Source organism: Tenrec ecaudatus, chromosome 10 (genome assembly GCF_050624435.1).
Source record: "Tenrec ecaudatus isolate mTenEca1 chromosome 10, mTenEca1.hap1, whole genome shotgun sequence".
In the NCBI taxonomy this organism is placed as follows: domain Eukaryota; kingdom Metazoa; phylum Chordata; class Mammalia; order Afrosoricida; family Tenrecidae; genus Tenrec; species Tenrec ecaudatus.
Window position 1 is genome coordinate 153,912,788 of NC_134539.1, and position 16,321 is coordinate 153,929,108.

Here is a 16,321-nt window from a genome sequence, read left to right on the forward strand (position 1 = left end):
TGTCCCCATTGCCAAGATGCAGGTGCTGAGGCCCTGGCCTCAGGGGACCATCCTCTCCCTTGCATTCTCTCTTGGGGGAGAAACAGGTTGTGGCGGGTTCTTCAGGGGCTCTTCTGCTGCCAACCCTCCCCCCCCTCGCTTCCTCCCAGGACAGTTCCCCTCCCCCCAACTCTTCCCTTTACTGCCCTCCCCCCCCACAAAAAGCCCAGAGCAGGCTCATTTTCAGATTATTAAAAATTTTATTTTTAAATTTTTTTATTGTAAATAACTTTTCATGAAAAAGGTTAAATTGCCCCCTCAGGGTGGGAGTGTGGGTGTCGGACACAGCTGGGGGCACCCTATGGGGAAAGCACCCCTCCACTCCTTCCCCCGGGTCCAGTCAGTTGGGTGTCCCTTGGTTAAGTCTGAGCTATGGCTAGGTGCACTACATTAGTCTGCCTGTCCCTTCCTCAGCTTGGCTGCCCTGCCCTAGCCCTGCTGAAGCCCCAACGTCCTATTGCTGCTGAGTCTCAGCCCCAAATGGGTTGCAAAGATTAGGGCTTACAAACTTGGCCTGACCCCTAAGGATGGGCCAGGGGAAGACCCCAGGGGACTAAGGGGACTCCTGGTCCCCTCCCATGCCTGCCCAGGCATTTGTCTCCTCTGCTTGCCCAGCCCCCACGCCTGTCCTCTGCCCACCTCCCCACCCACTGCCCCCCTCCCTTACCCCAGGGAAACTTTTGCTGGGAGAGGCCTCCAGGGGGTTAATTTGCTGTCACCTAATTAGCATCTGGTATACCTGGGAACTTTCTCTAGATAGAGACCTGGAGAAAGGGAGGGGGGGAGTCTAGGAGGGGGTTCTCTGGGGAAGGTGGCCCGGTGCTGTTCTTCCCAGCTGGCCACCCCGCCACCCCCCATCACCTTCCTTTGCTTGGGCAGCGGGCAGCACAGGGTCCTGTGGCCAGTCCCTGAGGGAAGGGACGAAACACTGTATGTGGGGGGCTGGGAGGCACTCGGCTGGTGGGGGGCCCTTGTTCTCAGCCTACTGGCTTGAATTTGAGGGCCACCTGAGCTGGGATGGTGAGGCCTCTTGGGGTCTGCCTCAGGAGACCTGGCACAGCCCCTGCCTGCATGGAGGGGTGTCCAAGGGTCTGCGTTGCGGGGGACAGTTCTGGGCCCTGGTGGGCACTGTCCGGAGGTGGACGGAGCCTGGCCTCTTACAAGAAGGCGCCGACGCTGGTCCAGTCCTGCAGCTCAGTCGCCAGGCTGGCTTCCCCGGCCTCAAAGAGGGGCTCCGGGGGCAGGCAGCCACTGCTGCCCTCGTCCCAGGGATGTTGCAGGAAGGAGGCGGCCAGGAAGGTCTCGTCAAAGTCCAGGCTGTCGGCAGCCTGCTCCACTAGAGGCCCCCAGGTGGCGGGGCAGTCGATGTGGCGGCCGTGGACGGTGAGGTCCACGTCTCCGTGGGAGGCGGGGCTCAGCGGCGGGCTCAGCTCCAGGCCGTCCAGCGAGCCCAGCTCCCCGCCCAGCGGGCCTGCGTCGAAGATGGCCTCCCAGTCAAAGTTACCTTTGAGAGGCTCCAGCTCGCCCTGCTCTTCCTGCGTCAGCAGCGGGGTGCTGGGCACCCGGGGGACCTTGGCCACCCGCTTGGGCAGTGGTTGCTTGCGCTTGTGCCCAGGCCTGCTGTCACCCCCCGCCCAGCCCACCTCCCCGGTGGCCTCCTCAAACTCTCTCAGCAGCTGCTGGGCCTCGCTGCTGACTGTCAGCTGCCCAGGCCAGGGTGCGGCCCGGGCCTCCGGAGAGGCCTGGCGGGCGAAGGCAGGGTGGATGTGGACTGGGGGCAGCCGCCGCTTCTTGAAGGCCCCACTCAGCAGCCGCTCAGCGTACTGGGGGTCGATGCGCCAGAAGCCCCCCTTGCCCGGCTCATCCTTCTCCCTGGGCACCTTGATGAAGCACTTGTTGAGGGACAGGTTGTGGCGGATGGAATTCTGGATATAGAGAGAGAAAACGCCAGAAGGATTAGGCACCAGTTCAGAGGGGGGGGGTAGGCAGGGTGGCACCTAGCTTCACCCTCCCCCCACCCTGACCTTCTCTTGGGCAAAGGAGGGGGGATGAACCCACGAGCCGGCCTGTCGGGCCACTGGGACACAAGCCACAGGACGCGGGCGCAGGGAGTGTGGTTGGGGGCTTTTGTTCCTGTTGCTGGGAGATCAGCCGCCTCAGTCATCCAGCCCCCAGCTGCAGGGTGGCTCTCAGCACCACCCCTGGCCGCCTGCCCCCCTCCCCCTTACCCCACGGCTAGAGGCCTTCGGCCAAAGCCCCCAGCTCCTTCAGGGCCTGGGCCCACTTCCTGAGGCCCAGGCTTGCTTGGCCTCCATTTGCAGAGTGAGGGTGGAGGCTAGACAAGGAGGTTGTGTGGGTGCGTGCGCGCGCGTGCTGACCTGCGTGTGTGCAGGGATGCTGTGTGGGAAAACTAGTGATGGTCTTTATTTGTGGAACTAGCTATTGGCTTGGGCCCTCAGTCCCCCAGCCCCCTCCTTTGACTTGGAGCCCATAGGGGAGATGGGGCCTGGGTAGGGCCGGATTGTGTGTGTGTGTGTGTGTGTGTGTGTGTCTGCTTCCTCTCCAGGGGGCTGGTGGTCAGTGCCTGAGCACATGAAGAAAGGCTTGGGATGAGGTGTGATGAGCTGCCCCTGTGGGTGCCCCAGGGAACAGGCCCTGCCTGGCCTGGTGTCCTTGGGCCCAGCCAGCTACTGATCCTGTCAGCGTAAGGCTCAGGCAATGTCTGCCCTCAATCCCGACATCCTGCGGTTCCTTTCCCGGGCTTCCTCTGGCCCAGACCATCTGGGGGTGGGGAAGAGCTGGGGCACTGTGGGGGTGTGTGTGTGCCCCACTGGGGTGTTTACATGGTGGCCAGGGCTCCTGGGCTGCTCAGTGCCAGGTTCCGGAGACTTGGAACACCAGAGAGGCAGGAGCGGCAGGCGAGCCCCTGTGGAGAGCACCGGGGCTCAGGTAATTGTCCCCCTAGGGAGGTCGGCTGCAGAGAGGGGGAGGAGTAGAGGCAGGAAGCTGGGGAGGGGGTGGGGCAGCAGCTTTAGGAAGGGCCCCCTCCCCAATCTGTTCACAGGACACACCCCACCCTCCCTGGTGGACAGCAGGGCATGGCGGGAGGCTGTGGCTGCTTTTAGCCCAGGGTCGAGCCTTAACACACTGCCTTTGGACAGGCTAAAGTCGTGGAATTCTAGGACTTGGGACAAGAATGTGTATCCTCCCTCTCTCCCTCCCTCCACCTAACACTTTCTTCAACGTTGGTTAAGACCCATTTCACGTCTAGCCCTGGTCTTAGCTGGCCTTCTGGAAGGGCCAGCTCTTGAGCCTAGCCCTCGGCACCTTTAAACTCCCCTGGGACCTGAGTGTTCCCTCCTCTCTCTCAGCAACTCTAAGGGCAGGGCAGTTCCAAGAACAGGGCTCTGGGCAGATGGCCTTCGGCCTGCCCTCAGCCCATGTGGGCTGCAGATCTGGGGTGGGCCTCCTGGAAGGGGAGTCCAGAGCTGGGCACAGGGAGGGGTGGGGAGGGAGGGAATGGCAGCCTCCCACACCTCCCCTACCTGCCAGGTGGGGTCAGCATGCCGGAAGTAGCAGAAGTTATCTGTGATCCACTTGTAGATGGCCGAGAGCGTGATCTTGGTGGCCTTGCTGGCCTGCATGGCCATGCAGATGAGCGTGGCGTACGAGTAGGGTGGCTTCACGTGTGGGTTGGTGGCATAGTCCACGTCGTCCGGGGGCGGGGCCTGCAGCCCCGGCGGGGCGCTCCTGGACGTGCACGAGGACGTGGGCTTGCCTGGAGTGTGTGGCGGACCCAGGCAGGCAGGGTCGGCAGCCAGGGGGGACCCTGGTGCGGCCGAGCCTGGCACCTGGTGGTAGCCGTGGGGGTCGGCGCCCCCCAGGGGCAGGGTGGGGGCCTTGGCGCTGAGGATGGAGAACTCCTGTAGCCACTGCAGACTGGTCAGGCTGTCATCCAGGGCGTCGGGCTCCTCCGGGCCACCCTCTGGCAGGGTCTCCTCCGCTGGCCCCGCAGCAGGGAGGCGCAGCCAGCTCTCTGCCATGTCTCTGAGGGGGAGGCCACCATCCACAGGCTGACCCCGCGGCTCCAGTTACGCGGCCGCACGGACGCGCGCGTCCATCTCGCGGCCCCGGGCCGACGACTCCGAACGAGTGAGTGGTCGCCTGTGGGGACCGCAGGGGGCTGAGCGCTCTCCCTCATCACCCCAGGAGAGAGGCTGCGGCTCAGCGGGGTCGGGGAGTGAGCGGCGGGGTTAGGGCCTGAGCAGGGCCCGCGGGCTCCGCCAAGTTGGCCGCCTCTTCTTTCATTCCTCCTCGGGAATTCAGAGGAGACGCTCCGAGTCAAACGGGGGCGGGGAGGAGTAGGGGGGCCCCGTTCTCGGACCAGCGGGAAACAAACCAGTACCTTCCCCATCAAATGGGAACGGGAGGGGAGGGGCCCAGCGCCGCGGGGGCCGGCCGATCCTTGGAAAGTGCTACTCCGAGAGGGGTCCCGAGAAAGCGGACGCAACGAGACAGCCGGACGGGGGAAATGATCCACAAGTCCTCAAATGTCAGCCCCTGGGTCTCCCACTTCCTCGGGAACCGACGGGGGCGCGGACTAGGGACCTACGCCCTCCCTGCTCTTGGCCCACAGCCCTCCCGGTCCCTTACCTGGCTCAGAGCGCAGCCCGGGCCAAAAGAAGGTTCTGGAAGTAGTTCCTCCCACCCCCCGTGGCTCTCTGCCCTCAGCTCGAGGGCCCCACCGGCGCCCCTTGACGCCCCCCGCCCGACAGCACCTCTCTGAGCGCCCGTGGACCCGGGACCGGCATTAAGTAGCCGCTCCGAAAGGCTTCTCCAGCTGCCATGGCGACGCCCCGCCCCCGTAAACAGCTTCCGCAGCTGCTATTGGCCAGATCGTCTCCTAGGAGACCGCGGCCCTTCCCCGCGGTAATTCTCGGGCTCTCCCTCCTTAGGCCGCGTTTTCTGGCCCGCCCAGCCCCCCGCGTCTTCCCGCCCGCGGGCCCTGCGCTCCCGCCCGCGGCCCCGAACCGCCGGCGCCCGCCCGCCCCGGCAGCGGGGGCGCGGGGCTCTCGCTCGGGAACCGTATCCTTGGGGTTCCCGCCTCGCCTCGGAGGGCTGCGAGCGGCACCTTCTCAGGTTTCCGTGGCCTTCCCTCTTCCCCCACCCTGAGTCTCCACTGGTGCCCGGTGATGCCACCTGCGCTCGGGCCCGCCGATGCGCCCCACCGTTCGCAGACACACCGAGGCGGGCAGGGCGACCGGTTTCCCGGTAAGCGGCTCCCCGCCCCCAACTCCCCGTCATATCCAGTCTGGAGAGCTGAACCTCCAGAGGCTTTAGGCTGAGCGCAGTCCCTTCCCCAAATGCCAAGGGGGAGTCGGGAATACTGCGGACTGGCAAATTGTCCCAGCCGGGTCATTTGCCCCATAACCTCACTAGCCTTTAAAGCGACAGGGCCAGGGGGGGGAATGAGTTCCGCCCTTCTCCCTTGCGATGGCCTCCCTCCTGTCATCAACCTCTCAGCTCTTTAATTATTAAGGGGCTGAGCTCAGGACTTCTCCGGTTTAAGGCAGCCGCCCAGGGGGTGAGGGTGGGGTATGACTCTGCCCTGCCCTGCCCCCCTCCCAATGACCGGTAACTCCCTGGGAGCAGAACTTTCCCCACTCCTCACAGATCCCCCTGAATACCCCACCCCCCAAGCCCTAGGACAGAGTGGGTCACACAGAAGCCACCTTCCTGGTTACCAGCTCTCCTTCCCTTATAAGCAGTTTTATTCACGTTTGAGAATCATGCAGCAACCCATAAATATTGCACCCTTCATGTCCCCGCTGTGGTGGCCGCGCCCACCTGTGTCCTCCAGGGAGCTAGGGCGTGTGCAGCAGCGGCATACACGCACTCACACTCCGGGTGTGTCGGTGCAAAAGCAGAGCGCAACCAGCATGCCAGGGCAGGCCGGTGGATAGGGCCCTCTACGTCTGTGCTATGCCCAGGAGCTGCCCCCTGTGGGAGTATCCACTCTGGGGAGGGGGTGGATGGAAGAAAAAGGCCGGGCTGGGCATGGAAGCTGGCTCCTGGCTCCATCCGAAGGCTCAGACCTGAGCGGCCAGGAGCCCCGTGGCTTCTGGACCAGGCCTGCCTCTCCCGGGTGTCCAGCTTTTCTGTGTCCCAGAACATAGAGCACTTGCACAGGAGGGGGAGGGTGGGCAGGCCCTTTGCATTAGAGGAACAGGAGGGAGGGGACGCTGCCAACCCTGGTTGTCAGGGGCCAGGACCCTACCTGTTAAAAGGGAGCTGGGGGCGGGCAAGGGGATAGGGAAGGTCAAGCACATCCTATGAGGAAGGACGCAGATCCTCAAGGAAGGGATGCCAACAACTGCCTTCACGTAGGTAGGGTTCCCTGTGGCTGCTGTCTGTCTGACTCTCCTGCATCTTGGCTCCTTGGGGGATCTCAAGATCACACCACATTGTCACTGCGACCTGCAGGGAGGGAGAGCGGACCTGCCAGCCCCCGCACCCCCCCTTGCTCAGCCAGGGAAACTCCCCTGTTGCTGGACGTTTACAGAGCCCCAATTTCAAGGAAGTCAAAATGGGATTATTGCTCAGCGTCTCTTGGTTAGACCTAAGAGGGGCTGTAAAATGTTGGGGGAAGAAAGGAATTAAGTGGGCTTGTAATAATGGTGTGTACTGAGGTATTCCACAGAAGGTGGACTGTGGAAGTCCAGGCAGGAGCTGCAATCCCAGCTGCCTACACCATGGTCCAATCAGGACAATGGCCCTCCTCTTGACCAGGGAGGGCAAAGGCCATTTCTTCCCTCCTGGGCTACCGCCACAAAGTGTTCCTTGGGTGCTGGCCTGGCCGCCCTCTGAGGAAGATCCTTCTGGAATGACAGCAGCCAGGGCTGCTGAGGGTGCATCGGGGAGGGGAGCCTAGTGCTTTTCCTCTCTGCCTCCCAAGGAATTGTATGGGGCTTGACTTCGTAAGTCATCTCATGCTCTGCTAAATAACCACCTCCCCCAAAACCTATAGGCCAAGCATCTCTCCAAGAGCTGGTGGGCCCCTACCCGGATAATGCCAGGGGTAGGAGGGATGACGGGGCTTTGTCCAGCCTGGTCCAAGGCTTTGGTTTATAGGCAGTCCCTCAGGGGTGGGCACACATGATCTGGACACCACCTCTATACCTCTCAACTCATGAGCCCAGGGAAGGCTCCCTTGAGTCGCAGGGCCTCGACCTCTCTCTTCACCCATTGGACTCAGCAGGTCTGGAAGGCAGGAAAGCCGCCACCTGGCACCTCTCAGGCCCTGCCACTGGCCCCAGGCTGTCCATTTCCTCTGGGGCTCTGAAGCCCATTCCTGTAACTATTAACTGAACAGAGTGGAGATGGGGTGCCCCCCAGGGCTGTGGTGAGGAGGAAAACTGTGGTGATAGCATCTAAGAGTGCCTGGCACGCAGAAGTGGTCAGAATACGTTACTGGAGGTGGAGTCTTAGGAGGGACTCAAGGATGCTCTGATTGGGGGGGGGGGGTCCTTCTCTGACAGGGGACGGCTCAGGGACCAGGGCAGCTGTTGCTGTCAACACTTCAGGGACCACCTCTGCTCTGGGACTTGGAGAGACTCCTCCCTTCTTGCTTGAGTCCTTCCCAATCCCACCCAAACAGGAGCTTCAAGCTGGCTGTGAGGTTAGGGGAATGTTCCAGAAAATCCCCAGTGGGTGCTTGGAGGCTTCTGGCCTGACCCCTAAGGAGAGAAAAGATGTGCAAGAAAGACCTGGATGTGGCGCCTGGCTCCCCCTGACACTCAGAGACTGGGATGCCGGGCACTTGGAGTCGGCCGGCTCCCAGGAGTGACTTCAGCAGGGGAGAAAGCAGACTTCCAGTTCCTCAGGTTGGGGCTGGGGGGTGACCCACAGTTGCAGGAGGAGATGAGGCTGGGAGAGGGGCAGGCTGGCCTCCGCGCCAGCTGGCTTTTGCACAGGCTGAGTCTCGAGGAGGTGGCTTGGTGAGGACGGGACAGAATGTGAGGACAGTAGGGAGGCCCGGGGATGGGTTGGGGTCCTCACACAGCTAGTGGCCCCCACACGCAAGCCCTGTCCTCGGGGTCCTCCAGGCTGCTGGACGATAAGCGCCGGCGCTGGGTGCTCCGCCGTCCCACAGCATTGTCATCAGCCTGCCAGGCGCCTGGGGAAGAGAGAGGGGTGGTTACAGGGGCCAGGGCTCTGGCCAGGTGTGGACGGTGCCTCCAGCAGAGTGGCCCGGAGTTCGGCCCGGAGCTAGCAGGATGCGTGTTCCCGAGTGCCGTGTGTGTGTGTGTGTGTGTGTGTGTGTGTGTGTGTGCACAAGCCACCTTGTGAGAACTGGGAGGCGGAGCCACTGCTAGAGGGGCCACCAGAGTTCCTGGTCTTGTGAGCTTAGCCTACGGTCCACTTTGGTGTCTTACTTGTTGGGTTTCACGGTTTGCTTCTATGTTGTGACCGAGAAGGGCCTGGGTCCAGCTGAGCCCAGCAGCAGGGCAGGAAGAGGTGGAGGGCGTGAGAAGAGTCGGTAAATTTGGGCCCAAGTGTTAGTGTTTGCACCAACATCCCTGCCTGCTTCTCCATGGGGTCCCCCATGTCTGGCCAAAGGGCGCCTCCTCTTGCCTAGGTCTCAGCCTGGGAGCAGCTGCACTTGGGCCCCAAAGCCAAATCATCTGCCTCTGCTTTGTTCGCCTCCTGTCCCTGTCTGAAGGCTGTCCTCAGGGCAGCCTGTTGGCCACAGCCTAGCGGTGGGACTTGGGCAAACACCTGCTCTGAGCCTGGGGTTTCATCCACAGCTGGAGAGGGAGAGATTAGCTCAGAGCACTGCTCTGAGCCACATGTGCCAGCTCACAGCTGGGCCCTCTGGCTATGGTTTCTACAGGGCAGTGGAGAGGCCCTTTCCCCAGGAAGGGCAGGCCCCAGGCTCCCCACCCTCATGCACTGGGGGGCTGGCTAGCCTTTCCTCCTCTGGCCACAGGGACCTTGTGAACCTCATTTCCTGGCACCATCCCCAGCATGCACAACCTCGGGGTTCTCTCTCCTGAGCGCCCTGCACCCTGTCTTCCAGCCCATTCCTCACCCTCTACTGAGGCTTCATTCTCCACTTCCCCCCTTAGACGGTCAGTTCCTTCTGGGCGGGCCGATGGGCAAATCTCATCCACTGCTGTGCCCCTGAGTCTCTCACCGGGCCTGGCCCTGCGCAGGCTGACCCACAGCCAGTGCAGCAATCCCAAGGCCTGCGGCATTTCCAGTCCCAGTGAGGGCACTCAGGAAAGGCTGGGGCCGCCTCCACGGTCAGGCTGGCCTCAGACCAAAGCTCTGAGGGCAGAAGGACCAGGGTCCCGGCAGTGTCTCTAGTGATCCCACCAACATCCTGGGGTGGTAATCAACCCTGAGGCCCTAGCAACGGTGGGTGCTGGTGGACCCTGGGGAGAAAGGCCTCTCACTCCCCCAGCGGGGTCTGGGCAAGGGCCTGAGGTGTCTTTCCCCTCCCTGGGTGGCCCTCCGTGTGTGACAGGGTGGCGAGAAGACAGTGTGACCTTTAGAGGCTAGTAGCCCCAACACTGCTGCTTGTTCGCTGGTAAGCGTGTTAGGTGTCATACCTAGTCCTCAGTGTTTATGGGGCAGGACTCCGGAGCTGCGGCTGCTGGGCAGGAAAGACCAAAAGCACATGGTGAACGAGCGAAGACACAGCACAAAGTAAGACAGCAGCAGCACACCAGGAACGGGTTCCAGGCACGGCCCTCAGGCCACCAGAGAGCCCTGGCTGAGGGCGCCCACCCGCTTCTAGATCTGGACCCAGCCCTAACAGGCAGTCTGTGTTCCTGCTAGTGAGGGGAAGGAGCCTCAGTAGCCCGGAGGAGGCGCCCTCTCCCCATAAGGGGAGCGCATAACCGCTCCAGAGGGCCCACAGCTGCCTTGCTCACCCCCCTCCCCCAAAGTGGTCTGGCCTCAGTGAGGAGCCTGGGAAGGCTGAGGAGGGTTCTGGACGGAGAGCTGCTGGGATGTGAACTCCTCCCGCAAACCATGGTGTCTCTGACTCCTGGAGACAGACTGTAACTGTCTATGCGAGTTGGGGTCAAAGCCCAGTCTTTCTCTGGAACCCGGAACCACTGCACCGCCAGGGCTCTTTCAGGATGGGCAGGGGTGGAGATCGGGGCACTGACTCTCCAGAGCGGGGATCAGCCCCCCCTGGGGAAAGGCACTGGGAGAATGAAGGGACCCCTAGGGGCAGATGTTGGTGACCTCTGCTTCTCCCCCCCCCCCCCCCCCCCGTGGAGGAGAGTCTCGGTTCTGATTTTCCTCACTGCCCCCCCCCCCCCACCGACTGAGTGTCCTAGGAGCAGCCTAGCCTTGGGCTAAGGGGCTTGAGGAGAGGGCTGAATGGAAGCTCAGGCCGCTAGAAGTATCTCTAGATTCTACTGGGGACCCTTTCTCATACAAAATGCAGGCGGTTAAAAACGCACCTATGTTTTCACCAACAGACCCAAATAGTCTTTGCTTCCCCACTGCAGTCACTGCTCAGGGCCATCAAACTCTGACACTATATCCTAAGGACTGACACCTGTCCACTTGGATTTTCACCCATAGAGAACCTTTGAGAAGCCAGAAACCCACCCTTGGTCCGGGGCTGAGGGGCTGGAAGTTTCCTGGGGAAGAGGCTGAGAGGCACAGGCCTCCTCGGCCCCGCACACAAGGGTGGTGGTGGTGAGGAAGGGAGCCTGGCAGCTTGGCCCCTGCGGGCCTCCCTGTAGAGCGGGCGCAAGGGCACAGGAGGCTGGTGGTAGGTGCAGTGAGAGCGAAGGGTGGGGGGCTCCCCTGGACTCCCCTTCTCATGCCTCTGTGAGGAGAGAGTGTCTGCTTGGCGAGGCAACAGGCGCAAGTGGAGACCGCAGCATGAAGACACTGTCCAGAGCAGGAACCAGCTGGCCTCGGACACGAGGAGCCAAGCTGCCCTGTAGGAGTCCCGGTCAGTGGTCAGCGGGTGTCTGAACTTCCAGCTGGGTGTGAGGAGGCCTATTTACTCCACAGGGACCTACCACGGTGCAAGCTCCCCACATGGCCCCACTGATGCAAACAGCAGAAGCTGAGAAACGGTTCCCGGTGGGGAGGGGGGGCAGCGCAGGCCCTCTGTCCCCTCCTGCAAGAACCCCGAGACCTCTGGGGAGAGAGGACCCATCCAATGTTTCTGCCTGGTCCCACTCGCACTGTGCGCCCCACTCAGCCACCACCAGGAAGGCTGTCTCCCTCGCTTGCTCCCCTCCCCCAACACCACTAGGGGAAGAAGCACCAGCAAGCAGGCTGGCAGGAGGGGGCAGGAAGAGGAGGGGTAAGCCTCATGCCCACCACCATGGGCAGCTGGAAGGGCGCCCAGTAGCTCAGGCAGAGCTGCCCCAGGCCCAAGGTAGAGCCAGAGCAGAGTGGCCACTGGCCACCAACACCAATGGGAGATGAGCCCCTGACCGTTTTTTGTGTAGCAGGACGTACTTTATTCTCACGCCTCTCTTTCCTTGGACACTTAGCGTCGTGGCTGCAGGCCCTGGCCCACTGGGGAGACCTGCGTGGTGACTGGCGGCTGCCTGCTGCCTGCACACCAGCCGGCTCAGGGCAATGGGCAGTGTTGGCACAGAGGAGATTGAAAAGAAACAAACCAGACGGACATTCACGTTTGGTGGAGAGACATGGGACACAAATGGACAGATAGAAGCAGACCACAAGTGGGGAGGTGGGAGGTGCGCTTGGGCTGGCTGGCTGGGAGGCAGGCCGAGGGGCCCACGCTCCCTCCTCCCTCCCCGTGCCAGGGAGCAGGAGACACCACTTCTTTTGGCCTCACTGGGCAACAGCGACAGGAAAAACTTGTGGGTGATGGCTGATGGCCGAGGAGCCCTTTGGAAGGCTGCAGGCATGGAGGACTGCTTGCCTAGAGCCCAGCTGTGGGGGCTGGGCACCTGGGGCCTGTGCCCCCACAGAGCTGGTGGAGAGTGGCAACCCGCAGGAGGGGCTGCCCTTCAGCGCCTCCAGCCACTTCTCCAGCGAGCGAGCTAGGAAAGCACTGGCCCCAGGAGGTGGCTGTTCTGTGGTGAAAGACAGCTTCCTTCCGGTGGGGCCTGGAGGGGCTGTAAGAGGGTTAGACCACCACCACCACCACGTGGAGCAGACCCCTAGGGGTAAGGCCTAAGCTGGTGCCCTGGGGCCAGATGGGGGTGGGGTGGGGTGGTGGGGTATGTGTTGAACACGGTTCATCTCTAAGAAGCAACCCTGGGTTTGGAGTCGAGTATGGTGAGATGGGTCAGTCCTGAAGTGAGGGGTCTCCTGACTGGCCTTGGGTCACTCCTTGCTTCTCTGCAAACGTTGGCTTCTAAACTGGTCTCTACTGACCACACTTCCTCTCACGGAAGGGCTCATGCTGTCTTCCCAGAGGGCTCCCTGTGAGGGGCAGGCCCAGGCCTCCTGCTGTGGTAATGGCCCCATCCTGAGGAGGGCCTGGTTTACCTTTCTCTCCCTGTCCTGGTCTTCCCACTCAGGGGCTGCCCTTTGCAGGGAGTTCCTCCAGGTCTCCCCTCGCCCGGCTTACTTTCTCGGAGTGAGTGGCTGCCCGCATCCGAACACATCCCCGAGCAGGGCGAGGGTAGGGGTCACAGTAAGGGACTGTCTCCCACCAAGTTCATGTTCAGCAGACGGCCACTCACCAGGTAAGCAGACCTCAGGGCACAGCTTATTGTCCACGGTGTCAAAGTCATTGTTGTTGCCACACTCCACCCCTAGGAATGCGCTCGTCCTCTGGCCTGCAAGGAGCAGAGGCAACAGTGAGCTGCTCTGCTGGCCTTACACTCAAAGTCTTAAGGATGGAGACACACAAACCAAACCACGTGTGAAAGAAAAGACAGTCATAACTAAGTGCCTAAAGAGGACAGGAGAGGCCCCAGGCAGGGCGGGTGGGCGGGGCTGGCTTTTCTAGCCCGCTCCCCTGTGCCTTCCCACCATGGTTCCGCAGGTGGTGGGAGGGGGTCTGTGAGACCAGGGTGGAGCCAGGCCACAGTGGCCATTGAAGCTGCCCTGCCGAGGTCTCGGCCTGGGCGGTCTTGGGGACAGGTGGTTGTGTTTATTATACAGACTCTGCAAGAGGCAAAAACCCCAAGGCAGCGGCCAGGGCCTTGGGTGTCCTGGTTCTGCGCCTCAGCTGACTTGTGCCCCAGGAGACCCTGTTCTCCATTAAGTGACTGACATGGGGGGGGGGGGGCGCGGTGTTTGTCTTAAAAGTTTGTTTTTCAAGCAAAGCCCCTTCCTTTATTTTTCAGTGAAAGGGAGAAGAAAGCACAAACCCTTGGTGTGGGCCCCAGTGGGGTGGCAGGGGAGGACACAGAGGACCCTGTGGCAGTCTCTCAGCCTGGTGGGCACAGCCTTACCATCCTCTTTGCCCAGGGGCTGTGCTGCATGCATGCGCTACAAGTTCCCAAGCAGCGGCCAGGCCAGTGCGAAGCAGAAGCGACCAGCTGGCAGCTGCGGCTGGGCCTGTGCCCAGGCAGGGCCCCTCCGAGCAGCGGGGGCGCAGGTCTGGCTCTCCTCCTGGGGGAGCTTCTTCCTAGTGATTGACTGTGGGTTGGGCCTCCTCTCCGGGCTGCCCTGAAACGCAGCCCTTCCAGAGGGGGGAAAAGGGCAGGCGCCTGTGGAACACCTGCTTATGCAGAGCGGCTACAGGACCTCAGCCCGGCTTGCTCCAACCCACCTCCAACCTCACCGCGGCAAAGCCACACGGACCACGAGTGAGCACCAGGAAGCAGCAGGTTCTAGAGGGTGCCTTGGGGCTCTCTAAGCAGGAAGGTGTTGAGGGAGGTGCCTGAGAAGCTCCAGAACCTACTGTGTGTGCAGGGAGCACCCTCTGTGTCCCACAGAGCTGGGGGTCTTCCCTGACACCAGCTGGGATTCCTCCCCAGACACAGCCCGACTCTCCCTGACCCTGTAAGGAGCCCCCAGGAAAGGGGTCTAAGGGTAGCCGAGGACCAGGTGTTTACCGGCTTCCTGAGTGGGGGATCCGTGGTCTTCCTCTAGGACGTCGTTTCCCTAAGGCAGAAGGAGGACACACTGAGTCAGGCCCACACTGAGCCTTCAGGCAGCTGAACACAGAGCCCGCCACCCTCTGGGGCCTCGCTCCAGGGCTGCATCAGGAACATGCACTGCCCATGCCTATGAGGCTGGACCGTGGCCGGGAGGGACAGGTGACACTCAAGTGGTCGGCCAGGGAGACCCTGCGTGTCGCCAAGTCAATCCAATCACACAGAAATCCTGTCGGGTCCCAAACATGCTCCAAGAACTCCTTTCAGACGACCTGGCCCCAGAGGATGTTCTGTTCCCACCCCTCCTGCGGCTCCGTGGGAGATGCATCTTAACTGCTGCCTGGAAAGGCCCCTCCTGTGGGGCGGGGGAAGGGCACAGAGGAGGACCCTGACAACCCCCAGCAACAGCAGCGGCTCTGGCACAGCAGTTACCCCTGGCGGCCCCCTAGGTGGTTCACACTGGACTGGGGCGCCCCATGCTGCCCCCTAGTTGTCCTCCAATAGCCCTGGGAGCAGCGTGGGCACTCTCTCTGCCCCGGCCATCAGCCTAGCCCAAGCATGGCCCCTAGGAAGTCTCCGCTCACAGCTGCCCATCCCAAGTCCACCCCAGCCAAGGCTGTCTCCACGGGGCTACCTCTGCGTCCTGCTCCTCAGCTGGGAGGCCAATGAAGTTGACATCTGGGGACTCCAGCGGCATCACCTGTGGACCAAAGACCAAGGGCAAGGTGAAGCTCCCACAGTAGGGCCACGCCCAATCCAGCACCTCTCCACTTACACAGGGCTCCCTAGATTTGGGAGAAAGCTCTGCAGCAGGGACCCGGGGGGACAGTTAGCTCTCCCCACCCCCGTCCTTCCCTTACCTCTCCTTCCTCTGACGGGACCCTCCTTGGGGAAGGGAGGGCTTCACCCTCTTCTTCGGGGCCTGGGGCGATGTAGGAGCCGGACATGGAGGAGACGGTGTCGGAGCTGATCTGGGAGTGCTGGCTCTGGGAGGACGCCATGGACATGACTGACTGGGCCAGGCTGCTGCTGGCAGGATCTTTGAGGCAGGAGTGGAGGGAACCAGTGCATCAGGGCCCTGCAGGGAGCAGAGCCCGCTCCCTGCCCCCTGCTACGTCCCAGTGTAGCGTGCATCCTCAGGATCCAGTCTTGTTTTCCTGGGCCATGGGGGTACAGGAAGAGATGATGGCAGGACCGAGGTGAAGCCCCGTGACTGCCCACCTCACAGACAGACCAGGGCCCTGCTCCCCCAAGTACCTTCTGGGGAGGAGATGGTGGAGGAAAGAGGGGTTCCTGTGCAGGACGACTGGCCAACAGCTCCTGACGAGGACAAGGTCAGGTTCTCGCTGTCTGGGGTCACACCACATTCCTGCAGTGGGGACAGAGGAAAGCCACTGGGGCAGGTGCCTGCATATGTGTGTTGGGGGGTGGTGGTGATGGGGAGGTTGAGGGAAGTAGGGCTGAGGGCCCAGCTGCTCTTCTTTCTGCCAGCCCTGGCCTGAGTGAGTGGCGTCTCCCAGGGGACCGGCTGCCTTCAGTCAGCACGGCCTGCCCAAGGCCCAGCCCAGCATCTGCTGGGCTGCACAAAGCCTGCGGCTCAAGTGACACCGGCCACCAAGCAGCTGGGACATGGGGACACCCCACTTTCCCCAGGACTAGGGACCACCCCCCTTTGGAAGGCAAAAGGGCAGACACTAGAAGAGGCTCCTGGCTGCTGGGCTTACCCTTGGATGCCCAGCAAGTTCGAGCTCAGTCCCTTTAAACAGACAGACACTGCCTCCCACTCCCAGTCTCCCGGGCATGAAGCCTCACCCCAGGCCCAGGCAGATGTCAAGTGGGGTCAGTTCTTCCTCTGAGCCCATGAGCTTCTCTCACCCCTTCAGGCATCTGCTCCTGCTTGGCTTGTTTCCTGTCCAGCCCCTGCCAGGTGACCGTGGCGAGGCAAGGCTCTCCCTGCATGTCAGCCTGCTCTGTGCCACCTGGGCTGGTACCACCCTCCACCCGGGAAGGCTCCTCTTGCCTTTCTCCCCATGGCTGACCACTGTCGGGTCCCTCCACTCAGCTTAGTGAAAAGATTGAGGGCTGCCGTTGAAGATGTAGCCGCGGGCCTTGCTCCCCACTCAGAGGAGAGGAGAGAAAGACGAGAATCAAGATGCGGGAACCCCAGACTGCCGCGCAGAGGCCAGAGGAGCTAGATGGTGCCTGGCGGCCACCAA

The 16,321-nt window shown here is 62.1% G+C and overlaps 2 protein-coding genes across 3 annotated transcripts in view; both read right to left on the reverse strand.

Annotated features, from left to right (window-relative positions):
- Positions 1–711: 711 nt before the first annotated feature.
- FOXJ1 (forkhead box J1) lies at positions 712–4,339 on the reverse strand. The gene is made up of 2 exons (XM_075559457.1): positions 3,585–4,339; positions 712–1,964 (listed from the first exon to the last, which is right to left on the reverse strand). The coding sequence occupies exons 1-2, from the start codon at positions 4,080–4,082 to the stop codon at positions 1,197–1,199; spliced, it is 1,266 nt and encodes a 421-aa protein (XP_075415572.1). The 5' UTR covers positions 4,083–4,339; the 3' UTR covers positions 712–1,196.
- Positions 4,340–5,780: 1,441 nt separating this feature from the next.
- Positions 5,781–16,321, reverse strand: part of RNF157 (ring finger protein 157) — a 99,903-nt gene continuing 89,362 nt past the window's right edge. The window contains exons 14-20 of one of the 2 annotated variants that reach the window (XM_075562247.1): positions 15,363–15,474; positions 14,966–15,144; positions 14,740–14,805; positions 14,064–14,112; positions 12,741–12,836; positions 9,654–9,697; positions 5,781–8,215 (exon numbers count right to left, since the gene is read on the reverse strand). In XM_075562247.1, coding sequence (XP_075418362.1) covers positions 9,654–9,697; positions 12,741–12,836; positions 14,064–14,112; positions 14,740–14,805; positions 14,966–15,144; positions 15,363–15,474 — 546 coding nt within the window. In that variant the 3' untranslated portion in view covers positions 5,781–8,215. The remainder of the gene's footprint in view (positions 8,216–9,653; positions 9,698–12,740; positions 12,837–14,063; positions 14,113–14,739; positions 14,806–14,965; positions 15,145–15,362; positions 15,475–16,321) is intronic. The other variant, XM_075562246.1, reaches the window with a different exon arrangement.

Coding starts and splice junctions, on each gene's coding strand:
- FOXJ1 (XM_075559457.1), bottom strand. CDS start 4,082: ATGGCAGAGAGCTGGCTGCGCCTCCCTGCTGCGGGGCCAGCGGAGGAG. Junction 1,965..3,584: donor ATGCTGACCCCACCTGGCAG/GTAGGGGAGGTG, acceptor CTCTATATCCAG/AATTCCATCCGCCACAACCT.